The sequence below is a fragment of the Pyrus communis genome, chromosome 3 (assembly GCF_963583255.1).
Source record: "Pyrus communis chromosome 3, drPyrComm1.1, whole genome shotgun sequence".
NCBI classification, from domain to species: Eukaryota; Viridiplantae; Streptophyta; class Magnoliopsida; order Rosales; family Rosaceae; genus Pyrus; species Pyrus communis.
Window position 1 is genome coordinate 23,560,927 of NC_084805.1, and position 27,083 is coordinate 23,588,009.

General features: G+C 36.1%; 1 protein-coding gene and 1 pseudogene across 1 annotated transcript; one reads left to right on the plus strand and one right to left on the minus strand.

Annotated features, from left to right (window-relative positions):
• Window positions 1–1,729: 1,729 nt before the first annotated feature.
• Window positions 1,730–5,003, plus strand: LOC137728922 (receptor-like protein EIX2; annotated as a pseudogene).
• A 3,913-nt stretch (window positions 5,004–8,916) lies between these two features.
• LOC137728028 (allantoate deiminase 2) lies at window positions 8,917–12,594 on the minus strand. The gene is made up of 12 exons (XM_068466903.1): window positions 12,366–12,594; window positions 12,202–12,278; window positions 11,699–11,802; window positions 11,541–11,625; window positions 11,329–11,445; window positions 10,812–10,921; window positions 10,621–10,726; window positions 10,447–10,533; window positions 9,832–10,074; window positions 9,598–9,723; window positions 9,356–9,520; window positions 8,917–9,258 (listed from the first exon to the last, which is right to left on the minus strand). The coding sequence occupies exons 1-12, from the start codon at window positions 12,517–12,519 to the stop codon at window positions 9,136–9,138; spliced, it is 1,497 nt and encodes a 498-aa protein (XP_068323004.1). The 5' UTR covers window positions 12,520–12,594; the 3' UTR covers window positions 8,917–9,135.
• Between the last annotated feature and the right edge of the window lie 14,489 nt (window positions 12,595–27,083).

A 27,083-nucleotide genomic window follows, 5' to 3' on the forward strand; every position in this document is an offset into this window, starting at 1 on the left:
GATAGCTCCTGAAGTCCTAAGTTTATGTTGTGCTTGAACCAATCAACTGGGGGAAGAGGAACTCCATACATTGCTTTCAATGTCAGTGTTGTTTGGCTTCTTGAGAAGTAGTTGCAATTAAAACCTCTATAGTAATAAACTAATAATGTTAGAATTAAATTAATTTTATAACTATAAGGAGGTGCAGTAACACAATTATTTTTTGATTTAATAATCCTTAATTAATTATGAATACAAAGTACTGGAGCATGTTAATTTTCAAGATAGGAGATCAAAGAAAGTAAATGCAAACACAGTCGAGAAAATGCATCAACGCATTATATAGCTTTGGCATGTAAAAGTAGTTATCAAATACAGTGACAAACTAGTCTTAGCTTTGAAAATAACTGATTCGACCAAGCATTTATAGCTTTGGCACCCACAGTCGAGAAAATGCATCAACGCGACCACCCATCGGAATCAGGCTTCCTTCTTCGGTGGAACATGATTGCTGTCAATGGAAAGGGATTTCATGCAACAACAAGAAAGTAGGGTACAGACAGAAATTATACAAAGCAAGGGCAACTGTGTGTGAAACTGTATAACGCGCTAAACAAGTCCAATGAATAGAGCCTACCATTATTGCTGTGGACACCCTAGTCAAGAAGAAAGATCAACTTTACTATCTCATTGGATGATGGACTTGCAAACTTGAAAAACGCGGTAGAGCTAGGGAAGTTCCAAATTACACACCCTGTAACCAATTTTGGAAGATACCAAGTTACCAACCTTTTGACTGGCAATGTGAAAATTTCACGATTTTGTACCTTAATTTGTTCCATATTTATTTGAATGTCTTGGACATGTTCGACAGAATGCGAAGACCGTATGTAGCAGCTGCAAGGGGATTATAGCGCAGTTGATAAAGAGCATTTACCCATGCACCTGAGGTCTTGACTTTGAATCTTCCTAGCCTCCCCCACTATCGATTGTATCAGGAACAAAACCATGACAAGGCCATTCGAAAATACCAAATAAGTTACCTCTGCAAAGCTGTATAAAAATTTCTTACCAAACCTAAAGTAAACATGTTTGTAGTACAATTATACACTACTGTAACACGTTTGTGGTACAATGAGTAAATCCTACCATAATTGCTTTGGATACTAAAGTCATGAAAATGATTTAAAAGCGCGTGGGCACCTACCTGAGTGTGAGGGAACTCATAAACTTGTAAAATGGAAGTTGAGGTTCCATCGTAAAATCAATTGACAAGACACTATAAGGAGTAGCCCAACCTCTTATAAGTCTATGCAAGGTCTCTTGTCCCATCAATATGGGACTCATTCTCGCACCCCTCACGTGTGACGAATTTTCAAGCCTAACACGTGGACAACACAATGAGGCGACGTGGAGCGCATGTGGCCGTTTGGCTTTACACATGAGACAACCTGCTCTGATACCATGAAGAAAGTTGAGGTTCCACCATAAAATCAATTGGTATTATGAAGAGTAGCCCAACCTCTTATAAGCTTATGCAAGATCCCTTGTCCTATCAACGCGAGACACATTCTCATCAGAAGACTAGGAATATGGGGACCTAGCTGAGTCCGACGGGACTCGAAAACTTGGAAAATGAGTTGAGGACTTGGAATATGGGCACCTACCTGAGTCCGACGGGACTCGAAGACTTGTATACTGGGCTGTTCACACTTGGAAATTTCAGCAAAAACACCTTATATATGAGTTCCCTTATTGTGCTCACTAGCCATCTGCAGAAAATTGAGAGAACATTAAATTTGTATGATGGATGCCCTGTATGCTAAGTTATTCAACCCTACCTATCACCTCAATAATTCTCACTATTTGCTCCTCTTGTTGTTGGCGTCCTTATATCTAGACACTGCTAAAGTCTGCTTGGGTGATGGACTTCCGGGCACTACTGTGAAGTTGTGCATGGATGAAGAGAGACGTGCGCTTCTCAACATCAAGCAAGATCTCACCGATCCCTCTGGCAGGCTTTCTTCTTGGGTGGGCAATGATTGTTGTCAATGGGAAGGGATTTCATGCAACTACCGCACAGGTCATGTTGCGAAGCTGGACCTCCGGAATAAGCATGAGCCAAATCCCACTGGTGATGATGAAAACTGGGACGAGCTTGCTTATGAACGTTCGTGCTTAGGTGGTAAGATAAATCCTTCTTTGCTTACCTTGAAACATTTAAATTACCTAGATCTAAGCTCCAACAATTTTCAAGGTATTCAAATTCCTGAGTTCTTTGGACGGCTTGAAAGTTTGAGGTATCTCAATATCTCATCTGCGTCGTTTGGGGGGGGGGGAGATTCCTTCTTCCCTTGGTAACTTGTCATACTTGAACTATCTTGACCTTCGTTCTGATGTCTCCTTATTGGAAATACCTTCCAGAAACTTGAATTGGCTTTCTCATCTCTCTTCCCTGAAATACCTTAACCTCGGAGGCATCGACCTTGGTGGCTCAAAAGTAAGTTGGATGCATGCTGTTAACATGCTTCCATCCTTAATAGAGTTGCACTTATCTTCATGTCATATTGTAATTGAAAGCCTTCCACTCTCACTGCAAAGGATCAACTTCACGTCACTTCTGGTCCTTGATTTGTCATGGAACCATATAAATAATTCTTCATTTCCCAACTGGCTTTTTAATCTTACTAGCCTCACAAAACTTGATCTAAGCTCGAATTCCTTCAGTGGTCCTTTTCCAAGTGAACTTGCAGGCCTCAAATCTCTAGAATATCTTGATTTATCTAACATGGGATTTAAAGGTCTCATTCCCAAAGGCATTGGAAATATGTGCAAGCTAAAGATCTTAAATCTTTTTGGGAACATACTTGATGGGGGGATAGAAGAGTTTTTGAGGAGTTTCTCAGATTGTCCGAATAATACATTAGAGTCACTGGATTTGTCTTTTAATTTGTTCACGAGCCAATTGCCGGCCTCCTTAGGAATATTAAAAAATCTGCGATATCTTAACCTTGGGAACAACTACTTTTGGGGCTCAATTCCTAAATCTATTGGAAAATTGTCGTTGTTGAAAAAATTGGACCTGTCTTATAATCATATGAACGGGTCCATTCCAGAAAGTTTGGGACAACTCTCCGAGCTAGTTGATCTTTATCTGAGTGCAAATTCATGGGCAGGCATGCTAACAGAATCCCATATGTTAAATCTCACCAGATTAAAATATGTTTCGATATACAGCGAGGAACCCATGTCCCTCATTTTCAACGTGTCTTCTGAGTGGATTCCTCCTTTCAAACTCCACACAATTCTGATTAACAACTGTCGAGTAGGCCCTGCCTTTTCTGTTTGGCTTCAGTCTCAAACTGAGCTCATTGATGTCACCATTAGTAGAGCCGGATTCTCAGATTCCATACCAGAGGAGTGGTTCATGAAGATATCTTCACAAGTTAAATCTCTGGATTTATCTTACAACCAATTCAAGGGAAGGCTTCCATTCCAACTGCAGTTTCCAGAGTTACAATCTATAAATTTGGGTCATAACCAGTTTGATGGTCTACTACCACTTTGGTCAACTAATGCGACCGTCATTGATCTTGAAAGCAATTTGTTATCCGGGAAAATTCCCTCAAACATTGACGAATTGATGCCCAATTTGCGACAATTGTGTCTTTCGGAGAATCATTTGACAGGTATTATTCCACCCTCTGTATGCAAAATCCACAAACTGATGGTCCTGTCGCTAAGAAGAAATCGGTTATATGGAGAATTCCCTCATGAATGGAGTTTGTGGAGCATAATAACTGTTGTCGATGTTGCATACAACAATCTCTCTGGTAATATTCCGACTTCAGTGGGTATCCCAAGGTCTCTTCAAGTTTTAAAGATGAACAACAACAAGTTCACCGGCGAAATTCCTTTTTCCTTGAACAATTGTTCTACTTTGAGGAGACTTGATCTGGGAGGCAACAAATTCACCGGAAACCTGCCTATATGGATTGGATCAAATGTATCAACATTGCAACTGTTACAATTGGGATCCAACCGTTTGAGCGGACAGATTCCCCAACAATTCTGCAGCCTCATCTACCTTCACATCCTCGACCTTGATCACAACAACATTTCAGGTAGCATTCCAAAGTGTTTGAATAACATGACTTCTCTAGTGGATTCTGCTTCTCTAGGCACTAATGATTCCAGTGAATGGTACCTCTATCGATATATATACGATGCGCAAACAACAGTCACATCAAAAGGGAGAGAACTCGACTATGGACGCAGCCAAATGCAATATGTGAAGAGCGTTGATCTTTCGTCAAATAATTTACAAGGCGAAATCCCTGAAGAAGTATGCAGTCTCATTGAATTGGGCACCTTGAACTTGTCGATGAACCAATTAAGTGGAAAGATTCCCTCGAAGATTGGAAACTTGCGTTTGCTGGAAACTCTTGATCTCTCGCTCAACCACCTTTCGGGACAGATTCCTCAAAGCCTTTCTTCTCTTACCTTCTTGTCTCACTTGAACTTGTCCTACAACAACTTGACAGGAAGAATTCCTACAGGCAACCAGCTCCAAACGCTGGTTGACAAATCCATTTACGAGGGAAATCCAGCATTGTGCGGCGCTCCTCTTTCAACTGCTTGCCCCGGGGATGAGACGCCTACAAGACAACCTTTGCCTGTAGAAGACAACACAGATAAAGAAGAAAGGCTTTGGTTGTATGTCAGTGTGATACTCGGCTTTGTCGTAGGCTTCTGGGGAGTTTGTGGCACTTTAATAATAAAGAAGTCATGGAGATATGCCTATTTTAGATTCTTCGACAACATCAAAGATAAGGCAGCCCTAGCAATTGCACTCAAAGCGGCTCGTTGGAGAAGGAGATGGGAAAAATAAAATGAAATGTTGGTAGTAATCGATGCCTAGCTGTTATTGTAATGTAGTGTATGATACTACTATGCAAAAAAAAAATCATGGACTTCCGATATGCATGCATGAAAAGTGATTTCATGTCACTTACGGAACATTATTTTCTCATGTTGTTTAGGATATGAATTACAAGCATATATATTTTAGTGAAGAGAAATGCTAGGTAGATTAATTCTTTAGACTAAATTTGTAAGAGATTTTTTAATGTGCTTAGAACATGGGCACATATGTCATTATATAAGTGGAGGGACACTTAAAAAAAAACTTCCTTCCACCTATATAATAACATATGGTGTACTGACCCGTGTTTCGCACACATTAAAACAATCTCTTCAATTTGAAAACCATGTGATGCGACTTCCTAGCTTACCCTTTGTTGAAATCACTTTCATAATGATAGACGAGCACGCGCGAGCGCTTCTCATTTTTTAATTAAAATCTTCAGTGTTTTTTTGTTGGAAATTAGTTTTAAGTATTATTGAATTTACTTGTAGGCCAAGGAGTAGAGTTCCTTGTCCATTAAGTTTCGAATTTTTTTGCTCGTCTTGTCCAGCGAGGAAAGGCGACAGCGTCGGGGTGAGTCTTGATGCAAAGAGGCTTAAAGGATGGGAATTTATTTGTTACAACGATTAAAGGGTTGGACGGCTACAAAGTTGTACTTTCATCGCAACATGGTATGAATTACTGGCAAGGTTTTTCATGCTTATGAACAAAAAACTATCTGCCAAACCTTGCGTTACACCCTTTGCTCATGTCCAGGAAAGGAAGGTATTACTTTCTTAGAACGGCACTCCTGCATTTTCAAATTTCTCAAGGGTATCGATGGAAAATGATGGTTTGTTGCATACAATAACTGCAACATAGAGTTACAGAAATTCTGAACACAACCAATGAAAGTGGAAATGGGCATTGTTTGAGCATATACTATGGCCAAAAGATCACTTACTGGGGAGAATTTGAGTTTACGAGAAATTTATTTGTGCACATAATCAATTACGTTGTTTTCTGTAAGTGTAGTTTTCCATTTTTTGGGATTATTATAATAATATCAAAGAAACCATTTGCAAAGAGTGTTAATGTTAACCTCTTTGCATCTTTCACAATAAACAAACGTTAACACTCTTTGCAAATGATTTTATAAATAACCTCAAAAAAATAGAACTATACTTACAAAAACAACCTAATCGATTCTATGCAAATAAAATTTTCGCATACTCAAATTCTCTTCGCCCATCGTTATAGTAAGTGATATTTCGGCCATAGTATACGCTCTCAAACAATGCTGATTTCCACTTCCATTAATTGTGTTTAGAATTTCTACAACTCTGCTCATGTTTTGTTATTGTATGAAATATACCATCGTTGTCCATTGATACTTTTAAATATTTGAACATGCAAGAACGCCACTATATTAAAGTGATACTTCCTTTCTTGGACATGAGCAAACGGTGGAATGCAAGTGATCCTAACTTTTGTAAACTTCAAAAGTTAAATACACACAAGAGGGAAAAAAAAAAAAAAAAAGAGAAAAGAAAAGAAAGAAAACTACTAAATCTTTAGATACGGATGATGGACACACATATATAAGAGGGGAGTCGCCCCGAGAGGATTTTCTCTTCTCTTAATCTCTCTCCCTTTCTTTTTGTTTTTGTTTGAACAGCTACGGTTAAACAACATCAACATCTTATATTAATTTTATTATAAAGATAAAAAATAAAATATGAAAAACCAAAAGAAAGAAAAGATGATAGAAATAGGATGGGAGATAATCCTACTCCCCCTCTAGGCGACCCTGCCTTAGTTTGGTAGGCAGCAAAGCCTTCACAAGGAAGGTGTCAAGAATGCGTTCCATATAGAGTGGTGATGGGGCTTTCTATTGGCCACCCAGCAAATATCTATGCTTTGTCAAAGGGGTTTCTTATCCAATGTTGATGGTGTGCAGGCCTGTCAAAAGGGTTTTTTTTTTTTTTTTTTTTTTTAAGAAAACTAATAAAAAAATATTTGAAAATTTTGAGTTTTAACGATAAGGATAAAATAAAAGGTAAAATGAATAGTACCAAGTTTGATTTTTTAATGTAAAAATATGATTTTTCGTTAAAACTCCCTCTTTTTTTTCAACCTCTCACTTTCTTTGCTTTGGAAGGAAATTCTCATTTCTGCACTTGCTTTCTCAATATTCAGATTCTTGAATAAAAACCCTATTCGACATGGTTCGTGCAACTGAAAATTTACAAATTCAAATAATGGAAAATTTTCAGGAATACATGGGCAAGCAAAAGTGCTATAATAAGCCATTTGTTTCCAAAACCACGGTAGGAAATACAAGAAATTTTGTTGGAAAGTTATGGATTATATGATATTCCTCACACTCAATCTGTAATTTGGGACACAGTTATTAGTGATTGACTAAGGATGCGAAGAGGCATAAAGGATGAGGATTTATCTGTTACAATGATTAAAGTGTTAGACCGCTACAAAGTTATACTTCCTTCACAACGTGTATGAATTACTGACAATATCAGTTACGTGAACGATGTCCAAAAAATACAAATACCTTATTATACCACTTCTACTAGCCCATAGATTCCTAAATAATTAAAATTTCAAGTAGATATCTGAATTTGTAAATTTTCAATTATACTAAATGCAAGAACGATGTCAGAAGAATTAGCCTTGGCGGTCGCCACCCCTTGCAGCCATTTCACTGATATGCTCTACAAATCCGGGGAATCGGATCTTCTCCGGATTTATTTTATGGAAATCCTAGGAATTCCCACGTTCTAACCTTTTATCGTATATCGTGCGAACAGTTTTCGTTAGATACTATTTGTATTTAATTTTAAATAAAAAAGTCAAATGATTTCTAACCGCACAATGTACGATGAACGGGTAAGATGTGAGGATTCCTAGGATCCCCACAACTTGGATCCGGATGAGATCCAAATCCCAAATGCGGCAATCACAATTAGAAAATACACGCCAACGCACACATTCACACCACAACTAAAAATCATTAAACTTAATGAAAATTAAATTACGTACATAAACAACAAGGGTACTATGATTAACACATCCCTAAGAAGAATTACCATATATCTTCGTGCTTGGCCAATTATCCGACGTTTGTTCCAAAGAGAGCTCAACTGAGAGACGAAACAAATAACAAGAAAATTATGTAACAACCAAACACACACAAATAAATGGTATGAAAAGGAGTGAAGAATAATTCTTAAAACCGATAATGCAGTAGATGTTTTACCTCATCTTTTCCATGTCGGTTTATAATTCATCAGTCTCACTATCTCTTGAGTTGTTATATACGACAGACCGGACTCCTATTCTTTGGTGTAAAGTATGAACAGATCTAAGGTGTTGACAAAAGAAACCAACCCCAAAAAAAAAAAAAAAAAAAAAAAAAAAAAAAAAAAAAGAAAAATACAAGTTCACCATCATAATTAAGAAAGCAAACTACTAAATCTCTAGATTTGGATGATCGACACATATATGTACCAGTGTAGTAAGGCTCCCATTGGTAATAGGTAACTCAATTTCTTTAAATCAGTAACTGTTTAAGTGTATATCTCTACCCCTAAACTAATAGTCCAGACAATTCGTATTAAAAAATTAGTATTTATTATTTGGATTAAGTACCTAAAACTTCCCAACATTTTAGTATCGTTCCAAATTGACTTCAACTTTTTTAAACATTTCAAACAATTACTCATTTACATCAACAATTCATCAAAGCTCTCGCAGCCAAGATGAACTTGCATGGCATATATACAGCTACGTACCGTTTTGTGTAAACAACACAAGGATGGTTGTTTTTTTTTTCACATTTTCTCATGTCATTAACATTGAACGCTGGTGTAGCATTGAACCTGAGCCATACAAGTTCTCTTTAAAGTTGCAACCGCTATAAAAGCCAAAGTAATAAAATTGCACATAACACCAATTTATAACCCTATCGGACTAAAGCATTGGTTTTGAGGGTTGGTCAATCTTAACCTCCAAGTCGGAAATAATACGAGTGTCAGAAATAACACAACACTCTTGAGTACACGAAACGAAAAAAGGACTATTATTCACATTGCAGAGAATATGATACCTCATAAGAGCGAGCAAAAACTATACACAAAACAGCCACCTGAAACTGTACAATTGACAAATTTCTTATGCGTACTAAGATTATTTAGATGTTCTGCAATAACCATGTCAATAGATCCTGCAGTTTACAGTTGAGTCTCTATGAAAGCCAAAATTGCCAAACCAGATGCCCAAACATCGTCGTCCAATACATGCTCTTCAGGGGAGTGACTTACGCCTCCTCGACAGCGCACGAAAAGCATTCCCACCTGTTCACAATTTCTCAGGTCAGAATTGTACACAAGAAAATAAAACAAACAATAACATGGTTCATGATTCATAATTCTCTGGAAAATGAAAACAAACCTTGGTTAAATGAGATAGAGCCATTGCATCGTGTCCTGCTCCGCTCATTAACACGGGAATTTCATCCTCAATGGCTGCACCTGTCATTCTCTTGAGCCCGATATATGCTGCAGATTTCAGCTTTGAACTCAACTCGGAATCACAAATGACTGCACCTGCATCATGCTGAAAAATACAAACCATATAATGTTAACGGTTAAGCTTCCTGCAAAAGAGTTAACTAGGACAGGAAAGTCCCTTACCTTACGATCAATTGTACAGGAAACAGAGCGTCTATCACAAATTTGATACACTTGGTTAGAAAACTCATACACAACAGCTTCACGTCCCATGTCATCTATCGTACGTAAATCTACGGTGAATGTTACCTGAAACCAAGAGTTTCATTTTCATTACAGATGTTAAGAAGTGAATGATAACTAACCACCTTTGGGCTGGTTATCAAATTTGACAGTGTCGTGAGGTGAACTTCTTGCCTGGCCTGGAATGACGTTGCTTGCACTCGGCCAAGTTGATATCTCTCCAACAGTACAAACAAGTGAAGCTGAAAGTGATTCCATCGAGAAACTTTTGCAATGACCATCAAAAGACAAAAAATCTTGAGGGCTTTTACATAAGCTTTCTAATGAATAAATCGCTTCAGCAGCAGCAGCCATAGGGTCATGACGCATAGACATTGGAACTGTTCCAGCATGCCCCTGGGAACCTCTCATCGTAACCTACAACATTTATGCATATCAAACTGCTCGGCTAAAATTGCAACAAGACGTCGATGATCAAATAATGTCTATATTACTTGTAAAGAGCTTCCGTGCAAATCTCTTATTGACTGAGTTCTGTCATAAAACTTTACAAGATTGTACCCTTTGTGAGCTATACACATATATGTAGTTCATGATACTCATCCAATTTTTCATATATTATGTTTATCTCGATTTTGAATTTCCCATGAATTCCGGAAATAATATCCAGCCACAAAATAGAATACTGATTACTGACTATATAAGAATTATCTTCTTTTCATGAAAAAAAGGGACCACAATTTAGATATGATGCAACTATGCAAACGGAAATATTCCATAATCGTATACCTTTATTCGTGTCTGTCCAGCTATGCCTTTAACCACAGCTAGAGGAAAGCCAACCCATTCTAGTACAGGTCCTTGTTCAATATGAATCTGCAACATGAACATTGAGGGTCAAATGCTAGAATAACTTACAAGGCGATGATACTAATACAATGCAACCAGCATAGGTCACTGTACCTCAACGTAACCCCAGACCGACTTTGGGTCATATTTAAGCTGCAACAAGTGCTCCTCTGTAATTTCTATGGAGTTCTTCTTAAGAGCATCTTCAATTGTTACATCACTGAACAAGGATTTATTACATATTAAGTACATTGATGGTAAATAGTGTTTCAAACAGATATATAATGGGAATCATCCAAGGAAACCTTTTATCAGATATTTTGAGTGCTGAAACTGGCAAAATTCCTGCTACAGCAGCACTGCCTAAGAATGTAGACTGATACCTTACTCCCTCTTCATCACTAAATGCTATTACCTGCAATGTTGTGAAGCATGGATAGCATGAAACAAATAGTTATATTTCTGGTGTAGCCACCACAAAGCAACTCCGCATACAGTTTTGCAAGAAATTTCTGCTCCTACATACTGTAAAACATGAAGGGACTAACTGGAAAACTGAACAGGTTAAATTTCCCTTAATTTCACTCCGATGAAATATACAACTTGAATGAAAAGGCCACAAATTGGAAAATAGAGAGTTAATGATGAAGTTTAATTCCACTTTGAGATATCTCCAAATGAAAAATTGGTATGTTTTCACAAAAACCTTTATTCAAGAAAGATAAACACATAGCAGAATATTGCCACAGAAAACTTCTAAAAAAAGGTTTCAATAAAGCGCGGATATATATCTTTCCCATAAAATTCTAACTGTTCACTGACCTCAACTGGCCTGCTTAGTTCTCCCAACTTTCCATTGACCTTCAAAACCTTCAATGCAGATAACACAGAAACGATGCCTAATGCTCCATCAAATTTCCCACCATCAACAACGGTATCCTGTTATAACCCGAATTGTTAAATATCAGGATCCAAAAACAACACTCCCAAGTTTAAGTTCAAATAATTAGGAAACTGAGGGAAGAAAATATTACCAAATGAGAACCCATTAACAGAGCTTCAGCACTAGCATTCCTTCCCTCAACTCGACCGTGTACATTCCCCAAGCAATCAACCCATCTGAAAATCAAGAAAAACATGAGACAAGAATTCCTGAAACACATGTTGGATGCATAGATGGATAGAAGCTGACGTTCTCAAACCCGCGTCTTCCATCCATTCCCGGATAAGATTTCCTGCCCTCAGAGCAGCCGGGCTCATGAATGTCCTCTCAAGATATCCATCACCATCACTCACCTGATGTTCAAGGGTCAAGGCAACAAAATCAAAATTAAAACATGATCAGTTTCACCACCATAACATACATGGATTTGCAAAATTGAGTAATGAGAAACCAAAAAGAAACACCAAACCAATGCAAGAACCATACATGGATCAACTGCTAAGGATTACTGTTACTGTTACAGTAGTTGTAACAATTGCAAGAACCCTACTTAAGATTATATATTTCAAATAGACAATAATCGAACCCATGAAAAATAGAAAATTCATGGGTTCTAGATAAATTAATTAGTATATATCGAACTAGTTTAATATCTCCTTCTTTTATATTCCAAAAAAAATAAAAGATGGAGATATTAAATTAGCATAAATAAAAGAAAAAGAAAAGGAACATGAAGTCTGGAAATATCATACCCGTCCAAGCTGATGAAGTCTAGCCACAGCCTCATCCCTCAGAATTTCCGGATACGAACCCCTCTCTTCTCCAACACCTATTCGTACGAATATTATTAATGATAAAAGACAAATACGAATTAGATTTTAAGATAAACATGTCAATTAGTGCCATTGATAATTACCAGAAACCCCAAAAGATGGAGTGATGGTTGAAGAAAGCAGAAGCATCAAATAGCTGACCAAAACCACTGAATCATGGAAACTGCAGGAGGTGAAAATGGAGGTGGGATTAATGGCTGAATAGGTTCTCTTGTCGACATGTGTAACAGTTGCCATGGCTGCCACCTGAACCAAAACCAGAGAGAGGCAGGGTGCCACGCAAATGATAAAAGATATTTTGATTCTACTATAAAATTAATATGAAAATTAGACTAATTTTATAAGCATGCGCATTGGCGTTTTTTTTTTTAGATTTATACTGACGAATTTTCAAACCTAACATATAGACAACACAAATAAGGTAGCGTGGAGTGTATTCATTAGATTTATGCATAAACAGCATGTTCTAATCCCATATAAAAGTTGAACTTCTTCATTTATCAATATGTTGTGTGATAATGCGACGATGATGACGGGTGGGTTGATGTGGACACCACGTAATTGGATCCCATATGGATTTACTTTACGGGGATCCTAGGATTCTCACATCTTAGGGATCCTCATATTTTAGTCATTAATCATGTATCGTGCAGTAAGAAATCATTTGAATTTTTTTATTTAAAATTAAACATAAATAGTATCTGACGAAAACTAACCGTATGATGTAAGATGAATGATTAAGATGTGGGAATTTCTAGAATCCTCACAAAATGAATCGGAAGAGGATCCTCTTCTGAACCCCACTATATATGTGAGTCCCGTATGACTTGGCAGAATCTTGATTTTAATATGTGGAGAGCATCCACGCAAGAAATGAGACTGTATATTAATTATTTTAATTCAAAACAAGATTTTAAAATGGTATATATGTTGTGGTTTATCCCACAAGGATTCTTTTATAAATGACGTCGAATCTGGCAGAAAATGACACTACTGTTAATGTTAGCGGCTTATAGCATGTTTATTACCAGAAAAATATATATCATATATATATAATTTATAAATTCTATTCTCGTTTCTAACTTATTTCACATTAAAGATTAAATATTTCACACCCGAATGATCCGCGTATGTTAACTGAAAAGGAAGAGTTTCTATAACTCAGAGGGAGAATTCAAACTATTATAGAGCTATTATTAATATTTTTATATAAGAATATTTTTTTATACAAGCTATAGTTTAGCTAAATTAATCTAATTATAAAAAGGATTGAGAAGGGATTCGACCTTCAGTGCAAATAATAAGAAATTTGATATTGTGTCATAGGGATTGAAAAAAATCGCATCCCTTTCAAAAAGAATATAATGAACAAACAAGTTAAAAGCTTGAAAACAAATTAGTGGAAGGTGAATAACTAAAAAGAAAAACATGAATGATAGGTGATGAAAGATATGGAAAAGTTGAGTGGCTGCATTGTCACATAGCACAATATGCTCTAATATTATAACAAACATATCCATATATATTTTTTTTTCAATATGAGAATTTAGAACTAAATTGTCCAAATTTTTTAAAGAAAGAGATCATCTTTTTAGATTATATTTTGTAGACACATGATGTTGCAATCATTAACCGTCACATCATGTGATTTACAAAAATAATTTAAAAAGATAGTCTCTAACATTTTTCTTTTTCAAATTTAAGAAGAGAAAAATCAGTAAGCTAATAATAGTTCAAATCTTTTGCACCAATTTTATGTGTAGTTTTTTAATGACCTCATCATTGATTGATATGGGTTAATTTTATTAACCCTTCTAAACTTTATCGTCGTAGACTAACACATGTCAACTAATAAAAAATAACACAAAATAAATAAAAAAGATTGCTCATCAAACTGATTGGTTTGAGAATGTTCGGGTGTTACCGTCCTATGATGAAGACAAAAGCTTAAGGCCGACACACTTGTCTATGGGCATATTTTCTTGAAGAAAATTAGTAACGCAATAAGCCACAGAATCATGCTTATTTATACTATATTATAACAGGCTACCTTGAAGATGATTCACATGTTTGCCTTGAAAATAGAATTATAGACATAAAGAATGGAATCCCGCATCGTAAAATTTTTTTGGATTGTCACGACTCCATTAATAAAATTAAAATATATGCTTAAAGAATATAACCCATTGGAAACTTAATAAAATATATTATTACTTGTAATAGTTTCACCATAAAAAATATCAAGATATTTCGTGATGAAACTATGCGTCTACGCATATGTGCAAGTAGTAAATTTAAAGCAATAACACTATTATTAGCAGTAAATTGTTAACCAGCCTATATTGACATATATAATAGGTAGATATATATGTTCTTTTCACAAAAGTGGACAAGTTGAAGTTACGTGAGTGACTTCTTCGCTTAATTTGCAATTCAAACAAATCACGTAAGACTAAAGTTGTCATAATCTGTCAAGTAGTTTAACCAGCCAAGCAAGTTCTTGTCTTGATGATCACATGTATTGTATGTATTACTCAAATCTTGAGACAAGCTAGGCCTCTCTTTCAATGTTGACGAAAAAAGGAGGCCAAAATTTGGACTACGGGCAAATGGCAACGTACTCACTTTCAAATACAAAACTTGTAGCTTCAAAATTTTTCTTCTTCTTATATTACAGTTCTCTCCTTCCCACTTATTTTCTTATCTTTTTCAATCGTGTTGGAATCCTACATTAGTGGATGCAAAAAGAAAATAATGGATTTAAATATGATCACCCCACTCTAACTTTTCAAATACAAAACTGGTAGCTTCAAAATTCATTTCTTCTTCTTATATTACAGTTCTGTCCTTCCCACTCTTATCTTTTTCAATCGTGTTGGAATCCTACATCAGTGGATGCAAAAAGCAAAATAATGGATTTAAATATGATCACCCCACTCTAACTAATATCGATGTCGTTTGTAGTAAAATCCCACACTTGACAGATTGGGCAGGTGGTAAAGTTGGGAACATTATCGGTGTTGTTAGAGTAGGGCCCCCGGACCCGTCGATCTAAAAATTCCAACAAGGTATCAGAGCCAAGGTTTGGGCCCATCCACGCCAACGAGCTTGTCACCAGGAAGGAAACAAGCTGGGACTCTTAACACAGAGCTGGCCTCTGAGTTCTATTGAAAACAAGTCTGGACTTTTAACATAGAGCCGACCTTTGAGTTTCAATTACCAATGTGTGGATTCTCATGTGTGAACCACTAAATGGGGTTATACGTGAGGAGGAGTTATAGAATCCCATATCGGTGGGTGCAAAAAGAAAATAATGGGTTTCAATATGATCATCCCTGGTAAAACCTCACACCTGATGAATTGAACATGCGGTAAAATTGAAAATCGTATCGATATTGTTAAAATGGAACCACTGAACCCGTCGATCTAAAAATTTCAACAAATCGGTTTCTCCTTATCATCTCCAAACAACAAAGAACTCCTTTTATTTACGTTTGGCTTTTTTTCCCAGTTTCACCTGTAAGAGCAACTCCAGCGTTGGAGCCCTCCCCCCTGGCAATACACTATTCAATCCACCTAATGAACAGTAACTGCCCTTAATGAACAGTAAGTAGCCCTGGCAATAGAATTTGCATCTCCACCGTTACACTTCAATAGCCCTGGCAATAGGCAATAAAATATTAGTAATTTTTTTTATTATAAAATAATACAAAATAATTTTAATTGTAATATCGGATAAGATTTTTAATCGTTCTCGTTGCGCCACGTGTCATTATCCGAAGTATTATTAAATAATACAAAATAATACCATTATTGGTGATGGATTTCTGATAAGATTATTAACCAATCACGTCGCGCCACGTGTCATAATCGGTTCAAAATCTTTGAGGATAGATTTCCATCAGATTTTTAACAAATGACGGCATGCCACGTGTCATAATCTGTTCACAATCTTTGAGGATAGATTTCCATCAGATTTGTAACGAATGACGGCATGCCACGTGGCATTATGCAGAACCTAATCCTTTCTGAATCCTCTATATAATCCACCATCCATCCTCACAAATCTTACACCAAAATTCTCAAGATCTCTATCATTATTCATAGTTTCTGCTTCCTTATTGACAAAAATTTGTATCATTATTCATAGTTTCTGTTTCTTTCTTTCAATGTCTTCTTCTTCTTCTTCAAGGATAATGTGGGAATACAATCAGGAAGAGGAAGAATTGTTTAACGAATCTGAAGCAATCTTCAATCACCAGGGGGTAAGAAATAAGAGGGAAGAAGATGAGGAGCGTCAAATGAGAAATGACGAAGTAAGAAGGGGCAGAGCCTCACATTCCCGTCGAGTCATCCAAGCTGCGGCTCAGATCTGCAGGCCCAGCCGTTTCGAAAACCTTGATAGAAGCAGGCAATGACGAGGTATGGAACTCTTGGATGATTATTTTGTTCCTAATAGTGCATTCCCTGATACGTACTTTAGACGTCGTTTTAGAATGGAACGACATTTGTTCAACAAAATCATGATTGCTGTTTGCAACCATGATTCTTATTTTGTGCAAAAAAAAGATGCTTTTGGTGCTATGGGTCTACTGTCTGAGCAAAAAATTACTGCTGCCTTGCGGATACTTGCATATGGAGCATCTGCAGACCAAGTGGATGAGATAACGAGGATGGGGAAATCAACCATTCTTGAGTCCCTGATGAGGTTTTGCGGAGCAATCGAATCTATCTACACCGCTGAGTACCTCCGCAAACCTACACACATGGACTTGGAGCGGTTGTTGAAGAAGGCGGAGATGCGTGGCTTTCCTGGGATGATTGGAAGCATTGATTGTATGCACTGGACGTGGAAAAACTGTCCAAGTGCATGGCAAGGCGCTTACGGGGACAGAAAAGGAGGAAAAAGTATCATTCTGGAGGCGGTGGCATCTTTTGATACATGGATTTAGCATGCCTTTTTCAGGGTCCCGGGAGCTCAAAATGACATCAACGTCCTTACCCAATCCCCAGTGTTCAACGATGTCCTGCAAGGAAAGGCACCAAAAGTTACGTATGAGGTCAATGGACGTATGTACGACGGGCCATACTACCTAGCAGACGACATCTACCCACGCTGGTCAACATTTGTCAAAACAGTGCCACGTCCACGGAGTGCAAAAGAAAAACACTTTGCAAGCTGTCAAGAGGGGTGCAGGAAGGATGTGGAGCGTTGTTTCGGTATCCTCCAAGCTTGCTGGGCGATCGTCAGGGGTGCTGCCAGATTGTTTGATGTAGAGTCGCTTCGCTCCATCATGATGACGTGCATCATTCTTCACAACATGATCGTGGAAGATGAGTACGATTATGAAGCTGTTGATGAATATGAGCCAGACCCGATGAACAATTCAAGAACACGTATATATTGTGCTCATGACGCCACCGATGAGCCCGTGTAACATGAGCCATTACAAAGGGATGGACGTTACAATGAAAGGCTCATTCAACGATATACTGCATTTCAAATGCCAGACATGCGCAATGCCCGACAAATTGACTTGATAGAGCACCAGTGGGCATTGAAACAAGCTGAAGATAATTAAGTTCATTTAGTGTGTTTTTTTTGAATTTGGTATGTTTTTGTTATTTTATTTGGTGTGTTTTATTATTTGGTATGTTTATGTAATTTTTTTATGTTTATGTTTATGTAATTCTTAGTATATGTAATTCTTAGTATGTTTATGTTCTTAGTATATGTAATTTTTTTATGTTTATATTTATGTAAAGGACTTTTAATTAGAACGATGGACTTTTAATTAGAACAATGGACTTTTAATTATTTTATACAAGGACTTTTAATTAGAACAATGGACTTTTAATAAATAACTTACCAAATTAATTTGAATAAATATTCAAGAAATTGGAAACAACATAAATAATACAAACAATAAATAATAAATTACAACCCAAAGTGATTGGAAAATTATGGGCTCCGATTACAAAAAGTACTCTATTCATCATCACTTAACCAATTTGTGGTGCTAGGATGATCTTCTCTTGCGGTGCTAGAACCACCTTGGCTTGCTATTGCTTCTCTTGCACGCCTCCTTCGCATAACGTCCGCTTTCTCTGACTTCCAAAAAAATTTAGAATTTGGAGACTTCCCTTCTAAAGACATGTTCATAATCTCACGATCTTGTTGAGCCCGTCTTTCTTCTCTAACATGTTCCCTTTCTTGCCTAAGTAGCTCTCTTTCTCTCTCATTAGCATAAAATTCTCTCTCAACAACTGCTTGTTTTAATGCCTCTCTAACCTTATCAGCCTCATCTTTCGCCAGGTCCCTCGCCAAAGTCAATTCACCTTAGCGAGTAAGTTCTTCCATGAACTTTGCATAATCGTTCTTGGAAGCACTCCCTTTTCTCTTTGAAGCCTTCTTACCTTGAGGCCTAATTGGAAAACGGGTCGAACCCGACGCTTGTTCAGGGAGGGGCGTTTCGGGCACTTCTTCTGCATCATCTTCATGAACATGATCGGGTGTAGAGTGTAGAGGGGTGCTGTTCATGTGCACTTTTAGACCGACTGGCACAACTCTAAATTTAGGACAATCTTTGACAATATTCCAACATTCCCACCGGTTGAATGATTTATTTTTGCTTTTGGTTTTGGCAGCATACCAAGCTTGTGCTTGAAGTTCCTACACAATAAAAATAAGTAACAAATAAATAATTATAATGAAAATAAGTAACTAGCAAATATATACATATATATATATATAAGTAACAAATATAATGAAAATAAGTAAGAAGGCTTCAAGTTTAGTAAATAATGAAAATAAGTAACAAATAAATAATTATAATGAAAATAAGTAACTAGCAAATATATACATATATATATATATATATAAGTAACAAATATAATGAAAATAAGTAAGAAGACTTCAAGTTTAGTAAATAATGAAAATAAGTAACTAGCAAATATATACATATATATATAAGTAACAAATATAATGAAAATAAGTAAGAAGGCTTCAAGTTTAGTAAATAATGAAAATAAGTAACAAATAAATAATTATAATGAAAATAAGTAGCTAGCAAATATATACATATATATATATATAAGTAACAAATATAATGAAAATAAGTAAGAAGGCTTCAAGTTTAGTAAATAATGAAAATAAGTAACAAATAAATAATTATAATGAAAATAAGTAACTAGCAAATATATACATATATATATAAGTAACAAATATAATGAAAATAAGTAAGAAGGCTTCAAGTTTAGTAAATAATGAAAATAAGTAACTAATAAATAATTATAATGAAAATAAGTAACTAGCAAATATATATATATATATATATGTCATGTTAATCATAACATGGGGCTAGAGTTCCAAGTTTAGTAAATAAATAATACATACAAACAAATAAATAAATAATACAAACAACATAATTATAATGTAACAAATAAATAACAATTAATAATAAATTTTGTACGTAACAAATAAATAATACAAACAAATAATTATAATGTAAATTTGGGTATCAAATAAATAATATATTGTTACCTGATCCGAGTAATTTTCCCCACTTCGAATATTACTACTAACTTGTGCCAAAGCGTCTCTCCACGTACTAAACGATTGGCTAAGTAATTTCCAACGATTGGACATCGATTATTTGGTTCTTTTCCCACCAATTTTCTCAAGAAAATTGGTATGAATAAGACTCCACATTTCTCGCAACTGCATCTCATTACCCGTAAGCAAACTATGAGTAACTTCAACCCAGCTAGTACACAACGCAACATCTTCAATAAGCGACCAATTCGTACCTGCACCAGTGGTCATTTTGTTGAAAAAAAATGGATTCAAACTTTGAGACAAAGAAATGAATGTGATTGAAAGTAGTTGAGAAAATATGAAATTGTTGTGTAAGGTAGATGATAATGAGAAGGTATTTATAGAAAAGTAAAAACAATTTTTTTTACAATTTTTTTCAGATTTTTCAGATATTTTTTTTTAATTTTTTTGAATTTTTTACAATTTTTTTTAAATTTTTATTCAATTAATTAATCTCTGCCGTTGGATATAAAAAAATTTGAATTCCAACACTTCAGATTGTGCCACATGTCACAACGGTAACTTTTCAGATTTTTAAAACTATTTTTTCATTTATTTTTTAATTTATAAAGCATTTTAATATCCACCGTTGATCTCAGATCGAACGGTGGATATTAAATCTGACTTTTTTTTTTTTTTTACCGTTGAGATCTAACGGTCCACATTAAGTGACCGTTAAGATCTAACGCACCGTGGGAAGCCACGTGGCTTCCCAACGGTAACTGACACTTTATTTTTTTATTTTTTTCTGATTTTGGTGTCGGGACGCGCCCCAACGCGCGGGTGGGGTGCACGCGCCTGACACAAAAAAAATTAAATAATGCGCTAACGCCACCCTGGCGTCAGCCTTGCGTCACCCCCACCTCGGGCTCAAGGGCTGGCAATCCCTCACGGACCCTTTGCTCGGACCTCCCCCTTCCACCGGGCTACCTCACGCTGAAGGCCTCCCACCGACCCTCGGGCCATTGTTTTGGACACTGTCCCCCGAGCAATACCCAACGGTGGGATTGCTCTAAGGGAAGGACAAAGGTGGTCTGAAGATTCCCTGGAGACCGGAGAGCAATGCCTGCAGTGCGTTATTTAATTATATATGTGCGTGGTGACGAATATCCCTCTATGCAATATTTTACGATTATCTTTCCTTTAGTTTTATTAAAATATAGTTCAAGCTACCATGCACTAAAATTCCTAAGGATTCCACTGATATGGAGCAGTAGTGGACCTACAAAATATTCCTCGAGATTCTTTTTTTATGCACAAGAATCGTTGAAAGTGGATGCATGGGGAAGAAACAATATAAAAATGAGAAAAATAGTTTCATGCAGTTGGACACATCGTAAAATGTTGTACTGGTACAGCACATAATATTTACTGCAAGTGCAAGCTGCATATTTTCTGTCAAAGCTTATATTTGAGCATAGAAAACGTAGGCTTAAAGAAGGGATAGATGAAGTGTGAGTTCGAAACAAGGAGCCTACCCAGCCTACCCATTTCATTAATTAAGGTCATTATCTGATTGATGCCAGATGGTTAAGCATGTTTAAGAATTATAATTAGTTTGAATATTTGACTTGATGAAGAGGAGGAGAAATGTTAAATTTTGACATTTCACACCATATAATATAACATCCTTTGAGATTGACAAGAAAACATTAGCTGGGCGGACACCATCTTCACCCAGCTGATTGGTCAAAACATGAAGGACAAATTTCAATCCTAACATTTGATCTGTCGCTACCATCTTCACCAACCCGATGAAAAAAATTGCAATCACTTCTTATGGACTTGTTGAGAATGATTCTGATGTATTCCAAAAAATTTCATGTCATTACCATATAGTATTCATTTTTACTTGGTGATAAATAAAGCATCTTCAGCTCCTTCAAATAAAAAAAAATAGATGTTGAAGAAGATTATATAGGACCAAACATGAAAAAACATAGAAAAAAAATGCAATACAAGATCAACACAAAACCGGAGTTTGATTTCTTCCTAAAAAGGTACTTATATTTTAGAAGGAAAAAAATACTTCGAAGATGAAAATGTTCCTATTTAATTGTCAAGAATTCTTGACAGCATCGACTAGGAGCAAATACCAATATAATTACTATCAAGTCACGCCAGGCATAAACCATGCATCTATGCACCTATACAGGTCTCATTTATGAAAGTAAGTCATCTCTCCGGCCCTAACCCTATTTACACACACGTACAAGGGTTGACATAACCATAAAAAAATTTAGCTAGACTGACATTGAAGCAATGTTTGGAGATTCCTTTCGCCAAGTTGATTGGTTACACAAGCAGGATAAGTTACAAGGCTACATATTGCAGTAGTATGAAGTTAATTAGGACATCAAAATATAATCCTCCGAGAAAATGAAAAGACATAAAGATTGAGACGTGTTTGTGTGTGGGGGCAAGTGTATCTTGATGGTGAAGAGTAGAATCCTATGCATAAGTATATAAATATTGATGGTCAAGGAGCACATAACAATATAATTACTATCAAGTCAGGCTAGGCATAAAACAGAAAGAAATCGGAAGTAATGCTTGAAGATCATCTTCACCCAGTTGATTGGTCAATACAGAATAGGCCAGTTTCAATGCCATAAATTGCAGCAACATAAATTTAGGACTTCAAAACCTAATATTTTTGTGAGGCATGAATAAACATAAAAGCTTCAGAACTTTGTAACATGTTCTCGTATGTGTCAGTGTGTCTAAAGAAAAATGACTCATCCATCCATTAGATTAAACTTTATTAGAAACCTCAAAGAGAAAAAGTGTTTAAAAAAAAAAAAAAAAAAAAACTAATTAAGCCTTACTTCAAATTAGGATTACCATATAAATAAAGGAAACGCCTCTGAATTTACGGTGATCTTCTTGTTTTCCTTCAATATTATCTTCTTTTGCACGTAGCCACACCCAATCAAGCATTATTCAAACGAAAGGAAGAAACCCTTCCATCAACAAGCTTCATAACTCATTATTTAGTAAGAAAAGAAACATACGAAGCAAAGCAGCCAAGCATGCACATGACAGATCTCAGACATGTGGGACTTCGTTGTATCACAACCAAAGAAACAAGTGGCAACAAGTTTGACCCCTCTCTAGTTTTGTTTTCGGTGTGAGTTGATACCCCAATACAATAACATGCATCTTTTCTGCCTCAAAAATAAGATAAAATGTACAGGTTGGGCACATGAATGCGGTCAGAATAAGGTAGATCGTTGGACCTCCAACATGCACATAACCGTAGTGGCATGGCGAATGAAATTCACGAGGCATAAATGGCAGCCGCAGAGTTGCGATGATTTTTATTAAGGGTATAAGTGTAATACAGTTAGTAATATAATTAGTAAGGTTGTTAGGATTTCTTTTATAAAAACAGTGTGTGTAATCTTTATTTTGTCAATCAATACACAAAATCCTATTTCTCTCCCTAAAACTCTCTCTAATATCTCTGTGTTCATCCCTCTGTTCATCCTTTCTTCTTGATTTTCCCTTCAATTCTCAAAAGTTGCAATGTAGTTAACATGGTATCAGAGCCACCAAGGCTCACGCCATGGATCTTGGTGGTCAATTCCTCTTCTCTCATTACTTTCTATCTTTCTTCATTACTTTCTGTCGTTTTCGCGTATTTGATCATTTATGCTTCCGTATTCATAGTTCTTATTTTTGGTCTCTAGATTTTTCCACCTAAAGTTTTGTGATTAGTTTTGGGGTTTTCCTCTGTGTTTCAAGATGAAGCCGGGTTTCTCCTCTGGGTTTCAAGATGAAGCCGGCTAGACCAGTATGGCACCACTACTCAACCTTCACATAGAAGACGTCGGTCCTTTCCTTTTCCTTCACCTTCGGAACAACCACCTTCAGCACACCATTCTTCATCTCCGCCGTGATACTATTAGTCTTGAACACCTTCTTCGGCAGCTCGATTCCGGTGTTTTACCTCCGCGGTGGTGCCTCTTCCTCTTCGACGCCTTCTCCCACTCAACCGTTTTTTGGGTCGTCATCTTTGTGGAGGCCAATGAGTGCATTACCAGACCATCTTCGTGGCTTTAGAGAAAAACCCACTGTCATTTCTAACTCGGGTTTTGCTCAGTCTTGGATTTCATAGTGTGTGTGAGCGAGAAAGAAGCCATGGTTGCTGTTAGTCAGTAGATTGATTTGCCAAGGTTTCTAGTTGGTTTGCTTCCTCTGCATTCTTTGGCTCAAGATTGAAGTTTTTATCAGGTTCTTGATTTCTGGTTTTCACAGTGCACATAATCTGTTTGATTAAATGTTTCAATAAGAAAATGTTCACTATTTTGTTCATCTTTCTTGTGAATCTTTTCTGGGATATTAGTGTGATATTTGGACTCAAGATTGATCATTACTTCAAGATCAGTGTTTGTGATATTTGGGATATTTGATTTGGTGCACGATGTCTTGGAGATCGATTTCGGCCAGGTTAATTTGCTGAGTTATGCTGATGAGTGTTCAAAAAACGACGAAGATTGATGTTCAGTCCCATAATATGATGAACAAAATTTGCATTGCAACTACATATATGGGACTAAGAACTTCAATATTGATGAGTGTTTATGAATCTCAGTCCCATAATATTGATGTACTGAAGATTGATTTGGTGAGTGTTTGTGAATCTTTTGATGACTGTTGCCAAGTTGTTGATGAACGGATGTTTGATTTTACTCATCTTTCTTGTGAATGTTTTGATGAGTGTTTGATTTGGGTAGATTGATATGTTGGGACTAAGTCTCCATTGCAACAATTGACCCTGCAGAGTCATATGCCTGATCAGGGGGTTTGTTGGGGTACTAATTCTTGTGAAAGGTTGAGGCTTTAGGAAGAAGACGACGAAGCATGAGAATGTTCCTTCAAAGCAGAGAAGCAAGCATCAATCTCTGTTTATTAGATTCAGAAAAGGTTACTGGAGTGAGTGTTCAGGTGCTAACCGAGGAGTTGTGCAGTATATTCCTTATCACAACCTATAATTTCAGAGTCTAACCAACTCAGTTGTTAGCATGAATCTACAGTAAGTTCGGTTATACGATGAAGTTTGAAGAAGTTGTAAACGATAAATCTCACGAAGGGTAGAAGAAGTTGTTAACGGTAAATCCCACAAAGGGTAATCTCGTGTTTTGAGTAGGTAAATCCTACGAAGGGTAATCCTACATAGATGTTGATTTTCAGTTGTTGAAATTGTGAAGGTCGATGCCATTGTTCAAAGAAGTTGTTTTTTGGTAAAATCCACAAAGGGCGATCCTATAGTGCTATAGTTAAGGTCGATGCCACACTATAGTTTGTTAATTTTCTGTTTTTGTAAATATTAAAGGCTGAAGCCAAGTTGATGAGATTGTTGACAGTAAATCCCACGAAGGGTAAACCCGCAATAAATTGTTATAACTGGCATGAGGGTGTGTTACAACTTTACAAGAGGCTGTTCTTTAATTGAAGCTCCTGCACAAGGCAGAGAAATATTAGACTTTTGAATGTGTTTCTTACTGAGCTTGCAAATTGAGTTTGGGGTAGATTGAGTTTGTTGCAGTGAGTCAGTGAATATATTTGGGGCAGATTGATGTTCATTGCTGCTCTGCAGCTATAACAAACTCTTTATTCAGAAAAGGTTCGAGAGAATTTCCATATTTGTAGAATCAAGGTTGCAGTTGGTTCAAGCTATTCTGTCTTTCTGGGTTTCATAGTAGTGATTGCAGATGTTCTTCCAATCTCAAACTGGGTTTCCCCAGTTGAGATTGAGGGGGAGTATTAAGGGTACAAGTGTAATACAGTTAAAAATACATTTAGTAATATAGTTAGTAAGGTTGTTAGGATTTCTCTTATAAAAACAGTGTGTAATCTTCATTTTGTCAATCAATACAAAATCATATTTCTCTCCCTAAAACTCTCTCTAGTATCTCTATGTTCATCCCTCTATTCATTATTTCTTCTTGATTTTCCCTTCAATTCCCAAACGCTGCAATGTAGTTAACAAATTTCATGAAGACATAGAATGATGATCTGTAACCTATGATACGCATATACTTCTGTTTGGTATATCGTATAACACTTCTTGATGAATACCACCAAATGTCGGAGTTACTCCGAAGGCAATATTTAGTTACGCTATATGGTTTCTCTAACCAAAGAGTATATTCCCGCCCATGTGGTTGCGATATAGAATCAAAAAGGTTTTTTATTTTGTACATGCTATATCATGAATTAGTAACATTCCTCACACACATATATATATATATCAACAGCCTCCTTCACAACGGATTACTTTTACAATGCATCGTATAAAGTTTTTCTTGAAAGCCATAGAAATCTCATAGTCCTTAATGCTTCCATATTTTATACCTAAATTTGGGTTTATTTTAAGAGGCCCAAATCCATATTAGTCATATAGTAAAAGACTAAATTTTTTATTAACCATATGATTTGATCTCCATTAACCTTGCCTAATGGGGATGGATGTTGCATGCACGATAATTCAAACGGAAAAGTCACGCCTTAAGCAGCTTAGAATAAAGAGCTACAACATTAGAAAATAAATTTTCTCGTCTATTCAATGTGGGGATATACAATCATATTCTTCATCATTTCAGTAACTAAAACTTGAAATTCATGTGATCAGGAGATCTTTGGTAAACTTCCTTGTTTGCATGTAATCAATTATTATTATATGAACAATATTATTCTAATTCACACATAATTAGTTGTTTACAAACATATTATTTTTCATAAAGCAACTTCTAAACTATTACTTTAATTTACGAGGAGGGAATTCAAACTCGAGTGTAAAGACTAAGTACACTACTTTAACTAATTGGTCTAATCCACGGATATATGCTACATGTACATCACGTATATATATGTGTGTGTATATATTAAATATAAACTTACATATATGTCTTGATACAGTAATAAAGACTTTTATAGACAATGGCCAATGGTGTGACAAACTTTTTCTTCCCCTTCTAGTAACTTGGTTGTTTCAAAATATATTGACATGTTCAAATAAAATTTCATCAAAGATGATGAACTTCATGTAAATAGTTATTTCTTAGTCTATTGAGGCATCTGTTCATCAAAACATCATGTTTCCTATATATATATATATATATATATATATATATATATATATATATATATATATTAACTCAATTGTCATACGCTCTACATATGCATGACCTATGAAAAG